Source organism: Pipra filicauda, unplaced genomic scaffold (genome assembly GCF_003945595.2).
Source record: "Pipra filicauda isolate LSUMZ 115617 unplaced genomic scaffold, ASM394559v2 scaffold449_size645428_pilon, whole genome shotgun sequence".
NCBI lineage: Eukaryota > Metazoa > Chordata > Aves > Passeriformes > Pipridae > Pipra > Pipra filicauda.
The window spans coordinates 467,072-485,560 of record NW_024104586.1 but is presented as its reverse complement, the minus strand read 5'-3'; the positions used below and the strand labels follow the sequence as shown (position 1 = coordinate 485,560).

The 18,489-nt window shown below is 60.9% G+C and overlaps 3 protein-coding genes across 6 annotated transcripts in view; 1 reads left to right on the top strand and 2 right to left on the bottom strand.

The window, feature by feature from the left end:
• Nucleotides 1-814: 814 nt before the first annotated feature.
• Nucleotides 815-2,869, top strand: TYSND1 (trypsin like peroxisomal matrix peptidase 1). The gene is made up of 4 exons (XM_027711098.2): nt 815-1,824; nt 1,909-2,042; nt 2,133-2,318; nt 2,407-2,869. The coding sequence occupies exons 1-4, from the start codon at nt 815-817 to the stop codon at nt 2,616-2,618; spliced, it is 1,542 nt and encodes a 513-aa protein (XP_027566899.2). The 3' UTR covers nt 2,619-2,869.
• A 518-nt stretch (nt 2,870-3,387) lies between these two features.
• SPOCK2 (SPARC (osteonectin), cwcv and kazal like domains proteoglycan 2) lies at nt 3,388-9,591 on the bottom strand. Of its 2 annotated transcripts, XM_027711101.2 has the most exons (12): nt 9,277-9,591; nt 7,057-7,065; nt 6,790-6,835; nt 6,387-6,501; nt 6,181-6,283; nt 5,992-6,100; nt 5,796-5,915; nt 5,483-5,701; nt 4,332-4,394; nt 4,069-4,206; nt 3,834-3,975; nt 3,388-3,612 (listed from the first exon to the last, which is right to left on the bottom strand). In XM_027711101.2, coding segments are annotated over exons 1-12 (1,293 nt in total). In that variant the 5' UTR covers nt 9,505-9,591; the 3' UTR covers nt 3,388-3,611. The 2 variants fall into 2 exon arrangements, with proteins under 2 accessions (XP_027566902.1, XP_027566901.1); XM_027711100.2 differs by having other exon boundaries at nt 3,388-3,975.
• Nucleotides 9,592-11,659: 2,068 nt separating this feature from the next.
• The window catches only part of ASCC1 (activating signal cointegrator 1 complex subunit 1), a 34,186-nt gene continuing 27,356 nt past the window's right edge, over nt 11,660-18,489 (bottom strand). For 2 of the 3 annotated variants that reach the window (XM_027711102.2, XM_027711104.2), the window contains exon 10: nt 14,692-15,248. In XM_027711102.2, coding sequence (XP_027566903.1) covers nt 15,120-15,248 — 129 coding nt within the window. In that variant the 3' untranslated portion in view covers nt 14,692-15,119. Of the gene's footprint in view, nt 12,361-14,691; nt 15,249-18,489 lie in introns of those variants that run through there. The other variant, XM_027711106.2, reaches the window with a different exon arrangement.

Below are 18,489 nucleotides of genomic sequence, written 5' to 3'. Positions count from 1 at the left end.
TTTGTGAACGAAGATTTAGGAAGGGCTCTCCCCACGTTTGTCACAAGCACATTGGTGGCTAAAAAGGCCAATACGAGACAGGCACGTCCGGTTGCAAAAGGCACAGCAGAAAGACTCCTTGGGTGGTAAATTCTGCAAGACACGATTCTTTCTGCGTTGTCTTTTCTCCTCCAGGGTGATCCTGCTGTGTTCTCAAAGGTATCAGCAGCGTTATAGATGGGGTCTCTCCAGGCCTCCCGACTGGAGGCCAGAGTAGACCAGTGCTGTTGATCAGTATGGCCGAGGCTGAGATGTTGTTTCAGGGAGTCCTTGTATCTTCTCTTTGAGGCTCCTCTCATGCAGCAGCCGGTGGCAAGTTCACCATAAACAGGATCTTAGGGAGGGGGTGGTTGGTCCTTCATCCTGGAGACGTGCCCTGCCCAGCACAGCTGTGTTCTCAGCAACATGGCCTCGATACTTGTGACTGCTGCCTGTTCTAGAACAGATGGATTGGTCACATCATCTGACCAGGGGATGTTTAGGATTGTACGGAGACAGCGTTGATGGAAGCGTTCCAGGAGTCGCAGGTGGTGGCGGTGACTTGCTGCGGGTGAGCCCCCAGAGGAGATGCTGCCCTTGGGAAGGTGGAGAGCAAGCCTGGACATGGGGGTCCCCGGATCCCGGTGGCAGCCCCGGGCCGAGGGTCCCGCACCCCCCCGGCGGGTTCCTCGGGGGCGTGTCCGCCACGTGCGCGCCAATGGGGAGGGCGCGGAGCGGGGCGGGGGCCAATGGGCGCGGGGGGCGGTGCCGGGGGCGGTGCCCGGGGGTGCCCGGGATGGCGGCGGCCCCGCCGTGCTGCGCCGTGCGGGTGCGGGGGGCGCCGGGGGGCGCGGGCGGCGCGGGGCCCGGCGGCGGCTGCAGCGGGGTGGTGCTGAGCCGCCGGCCCGCGCTCGTGCTCTGCCCCGCCGCCCCCTTCGCGCCGTTCCTGCGCGCCGGCCCCGCCGCCTGGGAGAGCCCCGCGGCGCTGCCGCCCGGCGCGCTGCGGCCGGTCCCGCGGCCCCGAGTGCTGCTGCGCGGGGAGCAGGGCCCGCCGCGGGAGCTCGGGGCGCGTTTGCTGGCGCTGGTGCCCTGCGCGCCCTTCCGGCGGGCGCTGGAGCGCGGCTTCGGGCGGGCCGAGCGGTGGCGGTTCGCGGCGGCGGCGGAGCAGGAGGAGGAGGAGGAGGCCGGGGCGGACCCGCGGGCGCTGCCCTGGTTCGCCTGGCTGCGGGTGCCCGCGCTGGACGAGCCCGCGGGCGAGTGGGCGGCGCGGGGCAGCGCGGGCTGCCTGCGGAAGGGGCAGGCGCTGCTGGCCTGCGGGACCCCCTTCGGAGACGCGTGCCCCGAGCTGTTCCTGAACACGCTGAGCCGGGGGGTGGTCAGCAACCTGGCGGGCGAGGAGAACGCGCTGGTGCTCACGGACGCGCGCTGCCTGCCCGGCACCGAGGGCGGCGCCGCCTTCGTGCCCGCGCCCGGCGGGCCGCGCGTGGTGGCCGTGATCGCCGCGTCCCTGTGCTGGAAGGGCGCCGAGTGGGTCGGGCTCACGCTGCTCTGCTCGCTCGCCGCCATCCTGCGCAGCAGCGCCGCCGTGCTGGGCGAGGCCGGGGTCGCGGTGCCGCCCGTGCCCGCCTGGGTGGCTGCGGTGCCGGCGGGCGGCGGGCGGGACCCGCTGGGCTGGACGGCGCTGGTGGAGTGCGGGGTGACGTGGGGCTCCGGGGTGCTGCTGGCGCCGAGGATGCTCCTCACCTGCCGGCACGTGGTGGAGGCCAGAACCCCGCTCCGTGTGACGCCCGCGGCTGGCCCTGGACGGTGAGTGCGGCCGCGTGTCCCACACCTCGTCCCCCCCCGCCCCGCGAGTCCCCCCGTATGACATCTCGTCCGCCGTGTCCTCAGGGATGCCGCAGTCCTCAGGGGACGCGTGGTGTTTGCCACCGAGGAGTCGTCCCCCTTTGACGTGGCGGTGGTGGAGCTGGAGGAGAGTGTGCCAGGCTTCCTCCCCCCGTGCCCTGCAGACACCTTCTTCCCAGGTAAGCAACGGGGGGACACGGGGTGTTGGGGTGGAGGGGGGGACATAACCCCCTGTGCACCCACCTCTTGCCTCCCCCTTTCCCCCCCAGGAGAAGAGGTGAGCGTGGTGGGCTTCGGGGCGCTGGGGCGGGCGTGTGGCCCCTCGGTGACAGCGGGGATCCTCTCGGCCGTGGTGGCAGTGGAGGGGCACCCTGTCATGCTGCAGACCACCTGTGCCGTGCACGGGGGCTCCAGCGGCGGCCCCCTCATCTCCTCCCGCAGCGGGTGCCTCATGGGTGAGCCGGGGGTGCAGTGGGGAGGGGGGTCCCGTGGCTGCCCCCCGGCCACACCCGGTGACGTGGGCATTGCTCCTCTCCTTGCCAGGGATCGTGGCCAGCAACACCCGGGACAACGGTGTGGGGGCCACCTACCCCCATCTCAACTTCTGCATCCCCATCACGGTCCTGCAGCCCCTCGTGGCGCGGTACCGCCGCACCCGCGACCCCAGCGCCTTCGCCGGGCTCAACCACGTGGCACAGGGGGTGCGGGCGGCCTGGAGGCTCCAGCAGCAGCCAGGACCCCCCAGCAAGCTCTGACCCCCCATCCCAGGCAGCTTGTGCTGTGGACTGAGGTACCAGGACCAAGGTGCCAGGGATGGAGCTGCCATGGCCCCTGTTCGGTGCGGGGCCCGAGCGCCTGGACCCCGCGGAGCCGGTGGAGGGTGGGCACTCTGGGGCAGGGGACACCACACAGTGCCTTTGCCAGCTGCTGACAGGCCCAAGTTGGGGAGATTTGGGGTTTGTATTGTTTTAGTCTCTCCCCAGAGCCATAAATGCTGTGAGTTGAGGCCCTGGTGTCCCGTGGTGCTGAGCGGCTGTGGGGGGCGGTGGTGGAGGTCTGGGCTGGGGTGTGGGTTGGACCGGGGGAGAAACAGGTCCTGCAAGGGATGTTCTGGGTCAGGGGTAGAGGACTGGGTCGAGCTTAGGGTTGGGGTCCAGGACGAGGAGGGCAGTTATGAGTCCTGTGGCTCAGAACCCTGTGGGGGTGGGGAGGGGGTTATTTTGAGGCCTGGGGTCCTGGAGAGGGTCAGGAACTGTAAACAGGGCAAATCCTTGGGGTCCTTGAGAGTCAGGAGCTGGGGTGGGGACACATCCCCGGGGAGGGACATCAGTTCCAGCACCATGTCAGTGTAGTGCAGGGACCAAACACAGGGCACTTGGGAGGGGGTCCCTCCCACCCCTACCCACTCCTCCACCCCAGCAGTGCCCCCTCACGGGGGAGGGAGGGCACACTATCACCACCGCCACCTCCCCAGGACCCCCTGCAGTGCCGGGGGGTGGCGGGGGAGGAACGGGCGGGCGAGTGTTTGACACAGCACGGGGTATTTATTTCACAGCCGCTACACAACGCCGGGGCCGGGGCAGCCACGCAAGCACAACATGGAGGGGGATGCAGGGAGGGAGGGGCGGGGGGGAAGCTTCTCTATAGGGTTTTTTTTTGTTGGTTGGGTTTTTTTCCTTTTTTCCCACTTTTATTAGCGCCGTTTGCCCGGTTGAAGACCACGCAGCAGCACACTAGGCCTACAAGGCTCTACCCAAAAAAAAAAAAAAGCTCAAATTCGCACAAGCGCGGCCCCCCCCCCCGCCCCACTCGCCCCCTCCCTGGGCGAGCACCCCGACACCCCGTCCCGCACGGGGCCGGGGGAGACGCACCCACCCCTCGCCACACCGGCAGCGGGGGGGTCACAGGGACCCCCAGCTGGGGGGCTGCCTCCCGGCCGTGCCGCCCACCGGGCTCTCCCGCTCCTCTACCAGATGTAGCCGCCGTCGTCACCCTCGCCCGCTTCGCCCTCCTCTTCCTCGCCTTCCTCGCCCGCCTCCTCTGGCTCCTTCTCCTCCTCGTCCTCCCAGCCCACGCTGCTCCCGAAGTCTCCCGAGAACCCCGTTGCCTCATCTGGGGAAGGAGGAGGGCGAGGGGCAGAGGCTCACGGGGGGGTTCCCGGGGCTGCAGCCCCGTCCCCGGGCGGGGGCTCCCCCCAGCTCTCACCACAGTCGGGGCTGCCGTGGCCGCGGGTGCCCGTCAGCTCGGCCCCGTGCTGGTCCACGCACCAGCACTCGCCACCGCCCGGCTCGCACTGTGCCCGCCGGTAGTACCCGTCCTCATCGCAGCTGGGGATGAAGGTGCCTGCAGAGAGCAAGGGCCCCCCAACCCCCAAACACAGTGCAGTGCCAGAGCCCCCCCAGGGAGCTCCCCGTCCTCGTCCCAGCCCGGCACCGCTGGGGAAGAGGGCCCTGGGACGCCCCACTCACCCGGCTTTTTTTTGGTGGCTTCTTGGATCTGAATCTTCTCCAGCTCCCGGAGGCAGGGCGGCTCTGCAGCACCCCCACACGCCACTCTTAGGGTGGGTGTGCACCCCCTGAACCCACAGCATTCGTCCCCATGATGTGCATCCCCCCAGCTCCGTGGTGTGCATCCCCCCGATGTGCATGCCCCCAACCCGTGGACCGCATGCCCCCAGACCCAGTGTGCATTTCCCATGGTGTGTGTGTGTGTCCAACTCCACTCTGCATCCCCATGACGTGCATCCCTGCCAACCTATAGATTACATCCCCCCCGACCCCACAGCGTGCATCCCCCACGGTGTGGATCGCCCCTTAACCCATGATGTGCTTCCCCATGACCCACAGTGTGCACACCCCTCATGCCCCCCTCACTGTGTAACTGCCCCCTGACCCCACAGCATGCATTCTCCATGCCCCCACAGCATGCATCCCCCCAGATCCCATGGGATGCATCCCCCTCATGGTTTGCAACCCCCTTAGACCCCATGGGGTACCTCCCCCCATGGCAAACATCCCACACAAATCCCAACCCCACAGCATGGATTCTCCAGGACTCCATGATGTACATCCCCCCCAACCCCAATCCCGCAAAATGGATTCCCCATGACCCCATGATGTACATCACCCCGCAACCCCAAACCCACAGCACGGATTCCCCAGAACCCTGTGATGTACATCCCCTGCTGCATTAGCCCCAATCCCACAGCAGGGATTCCACGGCATACATACCCCAATCCCATGGGATGCATCCCCCTCATGGTTTGCAAGCCCCCCAGACCCCATGGTGTACCTCCCCCCAAGGCAAACATCCCATACACACCCCAACCCCACAGCATGGATTCCCCCTGACCCCATGATGTACATTGTCCCCCAATCCCACAAATGCATTCCCCATGACCGTGTTGTACATTTCCCTGGTTCCAACCCCAACCCCACAGCACAGATTCCCCATGACCCCATGATGTACATCCTCTGCTCCACTAACCCCAACCCCAGGGCACAGATTCCAGGGCGTGCATCCCCCCAATCCCACGGTGTGCATCCCCCATGGCACAGCCCCCCAACCCACAGCAGAACGCCCACCCCCGCCGCCTCCCCCCTGCCCTGGGGCGACGCACTTTCCCTCCAGAAGCAGAAGCACCACTCTGGCGCGGAGACTCGGCCGTCCCTGGAGGTGTCGCAGGAGTTGAAGAAGGCGCGGATGCAAACCTCGTACTTGTCCAGGTTGATGGCGCCCAGCTCGGCCGCCTCCAGGAACATGTCCCCGCTCGTGTCCAGCCGGGCGAACATCCACCCCACCGCCTCCTTGCAGGTGGCTGCCACGCTCCTCTCCAGCGCTGCAGGGCGGGATGAGCCCCGTGGCTGCCCGGCTACCCGCGGGGGAGAGCCCCCCACGTGCCCTCCCCAGGGGCGGGTGGCAGGGACACGTACCGGTGGCGGGGCTGGCGGGGAGCCCTCCGGAGCCGTTCTGCTTGGCGTTCTCCCGCAGGAGCTGGAACCAGTCGCGCAGGCGGTCGCCCAGGTCGGCCAGATCCTGCCCGGTGCACAAGTCTGGGGGTCCCAGGGAGGCAGCGTCAGGCCAGGCAGAGCTTGGGGAGAGGTCTGGGTGCCCCTCCATCCCGCTCACCTTGCTTTCCGTCGCCAGTGGGACTGTGCGGGGTCGGGCAGGGGCACTGCCCCTCGCACCGCACCGTCAGCTGCTTGCTGGCCAGGCACGCCTGCTGCTCCAGCTTGCACTGCGGGGTGGCAGCGAGATGTCAGTGGGGGGACACGGGGCACAGCATCCCCCTCCCCGCGGCGGTGCCGCCGTCCTTACCGCCGAGCTGTAGGTGTGGCCGTCGGAGCCGCAGACTGTGGCCAGCGGGGTGGCGTGGCAGGGCTTGCAGCCCCCGTGCGCCTTGGGGCCCAGCGGCTTGATCCTGCACGGGGCAAGGGAGGCACGGGGGGAATGGCGCCGAGCCCCCACCTCAGCCCCACCACCCTCCCACCACCTGCTCAGCCCCGGCCCCACCAACCTCCTACCTATGCTCCAGCTTCTTGCGGCTGATGCACATGGCGCGCTGGTAGCCCTGTGCCACACACACCTTGTGCCGGCTGCACTTCACCTTCTGGCAGGGGTCCTTCGTGGTGTCCAGGGCTGAGGGGGCAGAGAGGGGCCGGGGCAGGCGGAGGGGCAGGCGGGTTCTCCCCCAGGGAGCCCCAGCAGCGCTGGCCACGAGCCGGCCCGGCACAAAGCACCATTCAGGCCACAGCTGGGTGGCCACCCCAGCACCAGCTGCTGCTTCCTGGCACGCACAGGCCCTGCTCCCAGCCGGAAGGGAAAATCTCCAGGGATGCAGGCAGAAAATGTTACACCCCCCACCCCCCACCATACTAGCTGGCACCAAGCCCACTGTGCCCCATCCCAAACCCATCCCGGTGGTACCTTCGTCCCCGGGCTGGTTGTCTTCCCAGCTCTTGATGTAGTCATCCTGCAAATTGGGTAGAGCCTGGATGAGTGCAGGTGGCAGGAGAGGTGACACCAGGCCAGGTGTGCCACCTCCCTGCTCGGGGCCACCAACCCGGCAACATTCCCCCTGCACACCCTCCTTGGGCACCTCCACACCAGGAGGGCAGCGAGCAGGGCTGGGGAGCAGCCTCTCCCCCCACAGAAAGCGGGGTGCCACCCCCTCGGCAGCCCCTCGAGGCTCACCTCCACCTCCTGGCAGCGCAGCAGCGAGACAGCCCGGCCGGCACCGAGAAAAGAGAGAGAAAGAGAGAGCAAGAATGCTCTCCGTCAGCCCCGCGGCAGCCCAAAGCTCCCCCTCCCGGCCCCCGCCCACAGGGACCGGCACCCTGTGCCAGCGGGCCACCCCGACCTTCCGGTGCCCACAGCCCTCGTCACAGACCCTGGAGATCACTGGCACCGACCACCAATGTTCCCCCTCATCTCTGGCTCCAGACCTGTAATCCTGGAGAGCCTTCACAGAGGATAAAGCCTTTCCCCATCAGCCAGCCGGGAAAGGCAAGGAACAGGGATGAAAAAGGCATCGGGTGGAGGGAGCCCTTCGAAGTGCAGAGAGAGGCCCTGACAGGATTCCCGTGGTGCCGCCACCTTGGATTTTCAATAACGAGCCCAGAAGGAGCGGGCCAAGATGGATGTCACTCTCCTGGGAGAGCTGCTCTCCCGGGACCCCGAAGGCATCCCGGGGGTGGGAGGGAGCAGCGGGGACTCAAACCCTCCAGGCAGCGGCATCGCTCCGGGGTGGGCTTTGCGATAGGGTAGGAGCATTGCCGCCGCCCGGGAGAGGGCGAGCGGGGCAGGGATGGCAGCTGGAAGCAGGGGCACGGGAGGCAGATCCGGAGGGGATGTCTCTCTCCGCCGCGGCGGTGTTCGCACCGCAATCGATCCCGCGTTCCCGTGCCGTGATTAGTAACACTGCGGCGCCCGGCAGCTCCTGCGGCGCGGGTCTCGCCACGGCCGCCGGCCTCCTCCTCCTCCTCCCCGTGCTTCCCCACACCGGTGCTGCTAAGCCGAAACCCCCACAAATCCATGGATTTGCTTATTAATCCACGCGAACCGCTGGAAGGGCTGAAGCCCCCCCAGCTTGGCAGCCCTGGCACAGCCGGGTGGGCCCCACGTGTGCTGCCAGCACCCACAGATGGGGGTCCCTCGGCCTTGAGCCCCGCCGGGGATGCTCATTTCCATGGGGGCACACCACACCTGCTCCCCTCGAGCACCCGCAGCCATCCGGGGTCCCAGGTGCCCAGCACTGGCGTTGGCCAAAGGGTGTGTTGCTGGCAGGGGTCTCCAGTGGGGCGTTTACCCCATCCCTTGCACCCTCATCCGTGCTCTGCCCCCCTAAACGGGTTTATCTGGGGGGTGGTGCTCCCTGCCCTGCACTGGGCACCTCTCCCTTGCTGCCATCCATCCATCCATCGCATCCTTGCTGCCAAGGTGAACCCGAGTGCGCATCTGAACAAAGACCGGAGGGGCTGGCTCGGGGTGGGGAGGCGGCTCGGGGTGTGCCCCGTCCCCACTCGGCTGCTGCAGGTGCCCTGCCCCACCCCGATGGGGCTGCAGCACCACGTCCCCTCGCCGGGGGACACAGCCTGGGGGGTGAGAAACGAGCCCGCGAAAACCCCCCGATTGCCCCATAAAATTAAACGCCGTTGAGGCTGCTCAGCAAGGGCTGCGTAACACCGAAGGGTGACAGGATGCTGAGCCCGGTGTGTCAGGTGTGCCCGCGCTCCTCCGGCAGTGCATGAATCCTCATCCTCATCCTCATCCTCGCTGCCTCGCGACCCCCCCATCCCCAGGGATCACCACCCCGCGGATGGAGGGCCGGCCCGGCTGCGGCACCCCGAGGGGCGCGGGGGACACCCCGCGGGGCTGGGGGAGTGGGAGCCTGGGAGGATGCCCGTGCCCTGACCCGGGCTGAGCTGTCACCGAGGGGCTGAGGCCACGGCGCAGCCCCCTCGTGCTGCCCGCAAAGGGCAGGCGGGGCCTGCCTGCACCTCGGTGTGGGGCACGGGGAGAGGCTGCAGGGGACAGCACCCCCCGCTCCCCGGAAAGAGTCGCTTTGGCATCAAGCCCTGGCCACGGTGGCCTTGGCATCAGCCAAGCAGCTCTGGCTATGGGCACGGAGGCGTCGGCGCTGCCGGAGCCGGGAAGCATCCCCCTGGCACCGGGGCCGTGGAGCATCCCCCGGGTACCGGGGCCGGCAGCCGCCCACGGCCGCGGCGGGGTGCGGACAGCGCCGAGCATCCCCGGCCGCCCACGAAGGGGCCGGGGCCGGGGCCGGGGCCGGGGCCGGGGAGGGTCGCGCTGCGGCAGCCGCAGCGGCGGGGCGGGGAGTGCGGGGAGGGGGCTCCCGGTGCCCGGCGGCGCGTCCCGTCCCCCCCCCCCGCCCCGCCGCCGGCGCGGACTCACGTCTCGGAAGCGGTTCCAGTGCTTGATCCTGCCGCCGTACTGGGAGATGGAGGAGAGCCACTGCTCGTCCTCCATGAAATTGCCGGGGCTCTCCCCCGCCGCGGCGGGCCCGGGGCCGGTGGCGGGGCCGGTGGCGGGGCCGGCGGCGGGCCCGGGGCCGGCGGCGGCGGCGGGCAGGAGCAGGGCCAGCAGGGCCAGCAGGGCGCGGCGCCCGCCGCAGCCCCGCATGCTGCCGCAGCGCCGGGGGGAGCGGGCGCGGTGCGGAGCGGTGCGGTGCGCACGGGGAGGCGCCGGCGGCGAGTGCGGCCGCGGGGCGGCACCGGGCGGCACCGGCGGGAGGGCCGGGGCGGGGCCTCCGCCGCGCCCGCCGCACCTGCGCGCCGGCACCGCGGCGGGGGAGCCGCCGGCACCGCACGGCACGGACACGGCGCTCCGCTCCCGCTCCGCTCCCCCCCGCACCCCCGGCCCTGCCCCGTCCTCGTCCCGCGTCGCTGCTCCCTACCCGGTCCCCGTCCCGCGTCCCCTGCCACACCCCCTTCCCGAAGTCCTCGTCCCGCACCCCTCATCCCGCATCGCTGGTCCCTGCAGCGTGCCCGTCCCATACCCCCCACGCTGCATCCCCTGCCTCACCCTCCACCCCACGTGCCCCATCCTGCATCCCTCGTCAAATCCCCTTCCTGCACCCCTCTCACGATTCCCAGTCCTCATCCTGCATCCCCCATCCTGCATTCTGCCACACCCCCGTCCTGCATCCTGCATGCATCCCCCCTCCCTGTCACATCTCCATCCTGTATCCCTGGTCCCTACCTAGTCTCCATCCCACATCCTGCATCCCCTGCCACACCCCTGTCCCGCTCTGCTCATCCCACATCCCTGGTCCCTGCCATGTTCCCCTCCTGCATCCCTACCACGTCTCCATTCTGCATCCTCCATCCTGCATCCTTCATCCTGCATCTCTGGTCCTTGCCATGTCCCCATCCCTTCCACATCTCCATCCTGTATTCCTCATCCTGCTTTCCCAGTCCCTACTGCATCCCTATCCCACACCCAGCTATGTGCCCATCCTTTATCCTCTATCCCTGCCATGTCCTCACCTCGTGTCCCCCATCCTCCAACCCCTCTCCCTGTGATGCCCATCCCTTGGCCATCCCAGCATGGCATTCTGGGGCTCTGGGGAAGACTCCAATCCCTATCCCAAGGTTTTGCTTTTGGATTTTCCCCCCTCTCAGCAGGAGCAAAGCAGGGTAGGCAACAAGTGACAATTCACACCAGCTGCAGCTCCTTCACAGCTGCAGCCGGGGGTGTCCCAGCACACATCCACCTTTTCTTCCTGACAGGACCCTCAGGATGGAGGGAAACCTTAATGTCCTCCAAGGGGATCGGGTGAGATGTCAATTTTTAAGTGCACACACATTTTGCTGGAATAATTGTCACTAAAACATGTTTACACAAGCGGGAAGAGGAGGAATATGCTCCAGTTGGCCCTTCTGTATTGAAAATCCATGTTTGCCTCAACTTCTTTGTAAGTTGTTAAAATCCCAAGAAGCTTCCCAAGGTGCATCCCCCCTTTCCCGGTGGCTGTGAGAGCAGATCCCAGGTCTGCTCCAATGAGATTTTCCAAGCACCTCTTCAGGCTGGCGGGAAGATGACAGTAACCAGTGTGAAGTGCTCTCAGCCTCTCCCTGCATTGGGCTGGAAGTGCTGGTGCTGAGGGAACGTCTGGGAAGGCAGCTTTTGGAGAGCACAAAGGCGCTCAGCTCCAAGGAAAAGGAGATAAAAAGCCCAGTGGTTGTAATTGGGTGCAACCAAGGGCACCCCCCAAAAGCACAGATGATTTGATTTCCTGGCAGGCAGGCTGGAAAGGACACAGGCAGCTTGGTCTTGGAAACACAAACAGCAATGGCTTGGGGGGAAAAAGGAAAGCCATCCCAAATCCCAACCACCTCCCAGCGCTGGTTGTGCACGGCCACACAGCCGGCTTGCTCTGGAGGGAGGAAATGGGATGAAGTCCTCTAAAAAATGATCACTGGTACAGGTGGGTGCTGCTGGAGCAGCCCTACCCCTGGCTGAGACGCTCTCCACCTCGATGGCAGTGTGATTCCACACTTGTGGAAGCAACCAGGAATGGGCAACAGCACCTGTTTTGTTACAAAACACTCAAACAGCAGCACCTTCCATTTTTCAAAGGGTTCATTCCCGGGCGAGTTGAAAGCCCGTGTCGCTATTTTTACCAAATGTGGAGATTTACAGGAAAAGAAAAGTCGTCTTGAGATGTCTGAAGGATTCACAATGGAATCAAAGAGCCTGGTGCTGCTTTTAATGGAGAAACCACCCACAAGGCGTATGTTTTTTGACACGCTCCGAAACGGTCACTGGAAAGAGCTTTTACCATCAATGCTTTTTTATTGTCATAGTTTAATTACAGAAACAACCCATGCAACAGGAGATAAACACTTTGCTTTTGAAGGGAATTAATTTATTTTGGAGATCTACATCACACAGGCATCACGCTGCTGGAGATCCAAGCAACTCCTGACCTCAATATCGTTAGATCGTGCTCCGGGAAGCTCTCCTGGATTTTAAATACTTATTTGAAGAACAAACTTCCTCCTTTTGAAATAAAGCCATGTTTAAATGTCGGCGATGCCCTGAGAGCCACAGAGTTCTAGTTGTTTTCTTGGAAAACAAACAGGCAACAGATATCAAACAGGCAACTTTGTGACATTTTGGTTAGGAACGGGGAAAGGAGGAGGAAGGACCCAGGCAACTCCCAAAGGGAGGGCGGGCAACACAGTTAGGAAAAGCTGCAGGGAAATGCCATGGCTCCCGTGCTTTTGAGGAGTCATGAGGCACCTCTGCTTGGAGTTCCCAGGTTCCCATCCAAGATTGTTGTCCTCTAAAAATGTTCCAGCAAGGAATCCTGTGCCTCTGAGCGCAGGGAAAACCCGCCCCAGCCGAGGTGCCACTTCAGGAGAAGGACAGCTGCCCGGACGTGGCATAGTAGCCAGAGGTGTCCGAGGAGAACCTCTGGGAAAGGCGCACCGAGTCCAGCTGCACCTCTCCGAAGTAGAAGTTCTCAAAGAGCTGAAAGAGCAGAAAAACCATGTGAGAGGCACCCAGAAAAACGGAGCCTCCAGCTGGCCCAGGCTCTCCCGCAGGAGCTGGCCCTGCCAAAAGCCTCTACTCAAAGATTTGTTTTGCCATTAATGAAACTATTCTTTACATTATTTCCCCCCCTAAAGACTGTGCTTTAATTCTTTTTGTCTTGCTCTTTTTATCAGCAGCTGCTCAAGCTCTCCCCCACTCTGCTGACTGTCACTGAGGGAGCTCGGGGAGGCCGTTCCCCGCCCCGGAGGCCGCCACCCCCGGGTGGCTCTCGAGGTCGCAGGCTCTGCAGGAGCAAGGATTGAGGCCAGGAGGTTTTCACCAATCCAGGCCACAGGACGTACGACTTAACAGTCACAGCTCAGTCCTAATTCAAACGAGCAGGCTGGAGGCACAAGGCTCCTCATCCCAGCACTGACCCCGCTTTGTTCAACAAATCCGTCTTTGTTCGCAAAGACTTGAGTGCAAATTAAGGAAAGCAAGCCAACTCCGGCACCCGGGGGCGTGGCCCTGCCCATTAATCCAGTCTATGAAGCAGACCAAAAAAAATGACATCAGAATTTCTTACACCAAATTATTGCTGGAAAGGCATCGTGTCCAAGTGCAAAGTGCTCCTCCCGCTCCATTAAGATGCAGGAAATTGCTCTACCTGGAAACATCGGCTCTGCCTCAGGAAAAGCTTCTCAGTGGAGATGCTAATTTTGAAACTCTGCTTAACTGGAGCACTGTGAGTCACCAAGGGCCTGAGCAGTGACATCTCCCCACCTTGGAGATCTCCAGAGTGTCCATTCCATCTGTCTCCTATTGAATGTTCTATCTGTCCCTGCAGGTGTGGGCTCAGACAGTCCCACAGCCCTTCCTGCCATTACAGAAGGCACTAAGGAAAGCCAACACTTTAATCCTCCTGGAGCCAATGGTGCATCAATTCCTCCATACAGGGAATGACTGAAATCCCCAATACCTACTTAGCATCTGAAAGGCTGCACTTCACCTCCTCCAAAGAGGCATTTGGCTCTGCCTGGCACTGATTTGGGCACAACTGCTCTTTTGTTGGTTCTCCCAAGGGTATTCTATTTTTCAAATACCCTTTTTTTTTTCCACAAGGAGACCAGCTAGATTTCTTTCAGGACAATTTCTGGGTTTGCTGCCACTCCTCCACATAGCAAAAGTGCCTTAGGGAAAGCGATTCCCTGCCCATCTTGGGGACAGAGTGAGAGACCCCATGGCAGCAGCCTGGCTTCAAGGAACACTGTCTGTGGTGGCTCCAGGGGGTCACTGCCCTAGGGGAGAGCACCCTGCTGAAAAGGAGTTGTGCTAAGGAAGCACCTCAAAGAGGGAGAGGAGGAAAAGGGAGAAGAGAAATTACTACAGCCACACAAACTCCATTTTATACAATTAAAGATTTATACAATTAAAGATTAATTATGTTCCCAAAAGCCTGCGTCGCTCATGTTGGAGGGCTCAGGATAAAATGTCTCATTAATAAGAGATGGCAGTAAAAAGGGGTTGGTCACCTTTCTCTTTTTGTTTTGGCTGACCTCAGAAAGAAGGATGACTTTCTGCTCTCCAGAGCTCACTGCAGGTTGGAAGAGGCCACTTCCAGTGCCTAAAAGGGGAACTCTGGGACAAGGGCATGGTTGTGACAGGACAAGGGGAAATAGCTTCACACAGACAGAGGGTGATTTAGAGTATATATAAGGAAGAAACTCTACTTTGGGAGGATGAGGAGGCCCTGGCACAGGTTGCCCAGAGAAGCTGTGGCTGCCCCTGGATCCCTGGAAGTGTCCAAGGCCAGGCTGGATGGGGCTTGAAGCAACCTGGGCTAGTGGAAGGTGTCCCTGCCCATGGCAGGGGGTGGTCTGAGGTGGTATTTGAGGTCCCTTCCAACACAAACCATTTTGCGATTCTGTGAAGGAAACGAATGAAATGCTGGGATGTGCTGGACCCATCAGCAGCTCTGAAAGTCAAACCTTTACACAGAACAGCCAAAGGAAGAGCCTTTCAAATACTTGCTTATGTTATCTCTGTACATCACAACCTGTTTTTATTACAAAACACGTGTACTTCAAAGCAAAAATTAGTTAATGAGACAAACCCTTCATAGAATCATAGAATCAGCCGGGTTGGAAAAGACCTCTGAGATCATCAAGTCAACTCTCAGTCCAACACCCCCCACCCCCTCCCCCCCGTGGTTCCCAGACCATGGCACTGATGCCACATCCAGTCTGTCCTTAAACACCTCCAGGGACAGTGACTCCACCCCCTCCCTGGGCAGCCCATCCCAATGTCTGATCACTCTCTCTGTAAAAAATTTCTTCCTAATATCCAACCTAAACCTCCCCTGGCAGAGCTTAAGACCGAGCCCTCTTGTCCTGCTGCTGGTTGCTTGGTTGCCCGCAGCCCCTCTTGCCTCACACAGCCTCTGACTCATGAGAGCAGAAGGAAGATCAGGAAGCCCCAGAAGACACTGCCCAGGTCAAGGGCCCTCCATTTGTGCACTGCCAGAAGTGCAGCAGAGGAGCCCTTGTACCAAAGCACTCTGTAATTCCCTTGGCTTTTATAAGACTCACCACCTCCCGCGTGTCCAAGTATCTGCGTGTTTCCCAGGGAGAATGCTGCTGGAACTATTGATTTTTGGTAATGTGGCTGTACTTTCTGAGAGTAAACACGCTACAAGATTTAGAGGACAAGCACAGACTTTTTTTTTTTTACTGTTGTTCTTGTTTCAGGCTGGCTTCTCACGGATGCTCCCGTGCTCCCTGAGGCTTCCCACCACAGAAGCCACCAGGCACGGAGATCACTGTACATCTGAGGCCTGCCTCGGGCAGAGGGGAGGGAGGGCCCTCAAACGTCATCCTCCAAGGCCCCTGAAACACCAGGAATTGGCTTCCTGTCACAAAAGCATCCTGTGCTCAGGTCCCCGGGGATTTTAGAAGGCCAAGCCTCTACTTTTGACTTTCACTTCTACTTATCTTGGGGAGAAGCCAAGCAGAGCCGAGAAAGATATTTATAACTCCCCCCTCTCCCCAGCCACCACGGAAACGCTCCGGTTTCGGAGGAGGTCTGTGGCACAGCTGATGAAATGCCTCCTGGAAAAGCATCTTATGGCAGTTTTAATTCTGCACCAGGAAAGAAGGTACCTGGAGGTTGTTGCACTTCAGAAGCAAAGGCTGATAACCCTAAGACTGCCCAACTCCCTTTCCTGTCCCTTCCCACGGTTGCCAAGGACCCACCTCTCCCTGAAAAGGCTGCAGGGAGCATGAGCAGGTGTGGATCAGAAGCAGGCAGGAGGGAGGCAGAGAGGAGGAGGAGAAACACCATCACAGTCACCAAAAGCTGTGTCATTTGGCTGGAGTGGGACACAAGGCTCAGCAAAAGCACAGTAATTCTACAAATCCAAACACGCCAAAGGATTTACGTCCTCGATGCCGAAAGAATAAATAAGAGGTTGGGATTTTTTTCTTTAAGTATTACAAATGAGAATGAACCTGATGGAGGTAAAGGTCAGCTCACAAAATCAACACCACGCATGCTGCACGAGCTACTAACTCCCATCAAGGGAATAGCACTTAGAGGACTAAGTGCCCCCTGTCTCCCTGCTGCCTTCCCAAATCGAATTAGAATGGAATAAGGAAAGAGCATTGTTAACTTTTAACCCCAGACCCAGCACCTCCAAGAAAACAGCCAGGGATGTGCCCTGCCTTTCAAACCACAGCCAAAGGCTCAGGAACAGCTCAGTGAGGATGCCTAGAAGGACACGGGGTCTCCCATGGGGACAGAGCCGGTGCCTGCAGAGTGGCACAGCACCCTCCTGGCAGCAGCATCCCTGGATCTGCAGGGGATGGCAGAGGCTACAGCCACACTGCCCTTCCTGAAAGCCATGAGTCCCTAAGAGAGGGAGAGAACTGGTCGATGGATAACCCATATTTCACAGGTCAGCCTGCAAACTACCACAAGCAATAGCTCCTCCCTCTCCCTCTCTCTCTCCCTTCCAGGGGGCCAGATCCAAGGACACGACCGTGCAGGTAATGATGAAAGGCAGGCAGCCCCGCAGTAGCTCCCAGAAAGCAAGTTTTCCTCCACTTCTTCCCCAAAGTCATTTATCCTGAGCCAGGAAAAGCCAGCAGCACACCTGTAATTTCTAATACCCCAATTTCTCCCATTTAAGACAATTCCATTCAGATGCTGAAAACTCTTCTCCCTCTGAGGTCCGTTCCCCTCGATTACCCACAAATTACACAGCAGGGTTCCCTTGGGGCGAGACAATCATTTTCTGAAGGAAGACAAGAGGCTGAAGACTTGTTTTGGGAGAGATGGAATCACACATCAAACCGCTCGCTCCTTGCAAACCTGAGCCAAAACTGCTTGTACAAACTTCAGCCCCCAAACCACAACAACTTCTCATCAAAGGCAGAGCAACAAATCAAAACCAGGATGACTCTTTTCCGCATTTTTCCCCCCCTTTTAAGCCTGTAAAGTAGGTTTTGCTGAAGCAATGAAGACACAAAAGCGAAGGAGAAGGACTCCTCACAATGAAGCAGTTAAAACAGGCACCTAAATGATGTCCTGTTCCCAAGTGTGAGTGTTTGTCAAGTTGCCCTCCTGGGGGGGCTTGCTTCCCACAGACAACCCTCTGGGAATGAGACAGCACCTTTGTGTTGCAACCTGGAAACAACAGTAATAAATCATGGTGCTAAACCACGTAAGGACAGCGGCAACACGTTTCAGCTCCTGTTATGAAGAGCAGAGATGCCAACACAAACCAGGGCTTTAAAATCACCTGTCACGGGCTCAACAAGCATGAGAAATATTAATGGATTCAGCTGGAGAAGCACTGGGCAACAGGAGGACAAAAGTCCAGGGAAGGGAAGGGAGGCAGAGGTATTTAAAACTTCCTTCACGTAATCTCTGGCTCGCACTCACGCAGCCTGGCCTGGATTTTGCTGCGACCATCAGGATTATTGATCAGTTTTTAAAGCCTTATGTCGTTTACGGTATTCAGCCAAAAAAAAAAGACCCATCCTGAATTCATAAAAAGTCCAAGCAGCTCTGCTGAGAGCATCGGTGCTCAGAAACGCCGAGGGAGCAACGACTTGTTGTTAATTGCCTTGCAATCAAAAATTCCCACCAAAGAGCAGCATTACCACGGGATAAAATGGATCTAAGCACACACACACACCCCCACCCACACACACACACCCCTTCCCGGACTGTGGGGAGTTCTGCTGTGAACTCCAGCCGCAGGAAGCAGTGCCTTAGGGCTGGGCTATTACAGATCAACAGCACAGAAGTGTCCCCGGTGGGCCGGCGCTGTGGGCGAGCAGAGCCGTGTAATGTCATTAGGCTGTGACCAATCCGCCTCACAAACCCGGCTGCTCTCGGCAGGGAGCTCAGGGGGGTCCTGTTTTCCCTATCTGGAACAAACACAGAAATAAGTACTTCTGAGAGGCAGGAAGGAAGAGGCTGACAGCTCCGGGAGCCCACGGCTGTGGATGAGCTCACTGTCACTGCTGCTGCACGGACCACGCTGAGGACGGGATGCCAGCAATCCCTGCTCCTCTGCTTCGCCCGGGTTGAAGGCGTTTATCCACCCAAAGATCCCATCCAGGAAGGCATGGGAACGCGCCAGGTGCCACCGGGCTCTGCCTCCACGGGAGAACACGTGCAGGAGGTGACTTCTGACAGCCACGCCAGCGCTGGGAACGGGGGTCCAGCAGCGCACAGAGAGCTCCAACCAGGAGGTTAAAGTGGAGCTTCAGAGCAGCCGCAGCCTTCAGAGCTTCATCTGCTCTGCACTCAGTGACAACACTTCCCAGCTCACCCGCCGGCAGCCGCTATCCCAGCGTGCCCCCGAGCCGTTCCTTCAGGGATGGGAAGCCAGGAGGGATGGGAGGCTGCTTTCCGTGGGAAATCAGCATGCTACGGTGCTGTTGTCCCCTTCGGGGAAGGGAAGGAACAAACAAAATCCCAGGTACCCGCTGACAAGCACGGAGAAAAATTAAGCGGCGCTTCTGAAGAGGTGCCTCAACACGGAGCAACAAATCACGTTTGTTTGCAGACTCTCCCACCCTCCCCTGGGTATTTTTCCATCTCATAAGGGATGATACA

Bases quoted from the DNA above. Each gene is read 5' to 3' on its own strand.
- SPOCK2 (XM_027711100.2), bottom strand. From the start codon at position 9,504: ATGCGGGGCTGCGGCGGGCGCCGCGCCCTGCTGGCCCTGCTGGCCCTG. The intron at 5,702-5,795 runs GTACGTGTCCCT...CCCGCCCTGCAG, and splicing joins CCCCGCCAGCCCCGCCACCG to CGCTGGAGAGGAGCGTGGCA. The intron at 4,395-5,482 runs GTGCGTCGCCCC...GGGGTGCTGCAG, and splicing joins CTTCTGCTTCTGGAGGGAAA to AGCCGCCCTGCCTCCGGGAG.
- TYSND1 (XM_027711098.2), top strand. From the start codon at position 815: ATGGCGGCGGCCCCGCCGTGCTGCGCCGTGCGGGTGCGGGGGGCGCCG. The intron at 1,825-1,908 runs GTGAGTGCGGCC...CCGTGTCCTCAG, and splicing joins CCCGCGGCTGGCCCTGGACG to GGATGCCGCAGTCCTCAGGG. The intron at 2,319-2,406 runs GTGAGCCGGGGG...TCTCCTTGCCAG, and splicing joins CCGCAGCGGGTGCCTCATGG to GGATCGTGGCCAGCAACACC.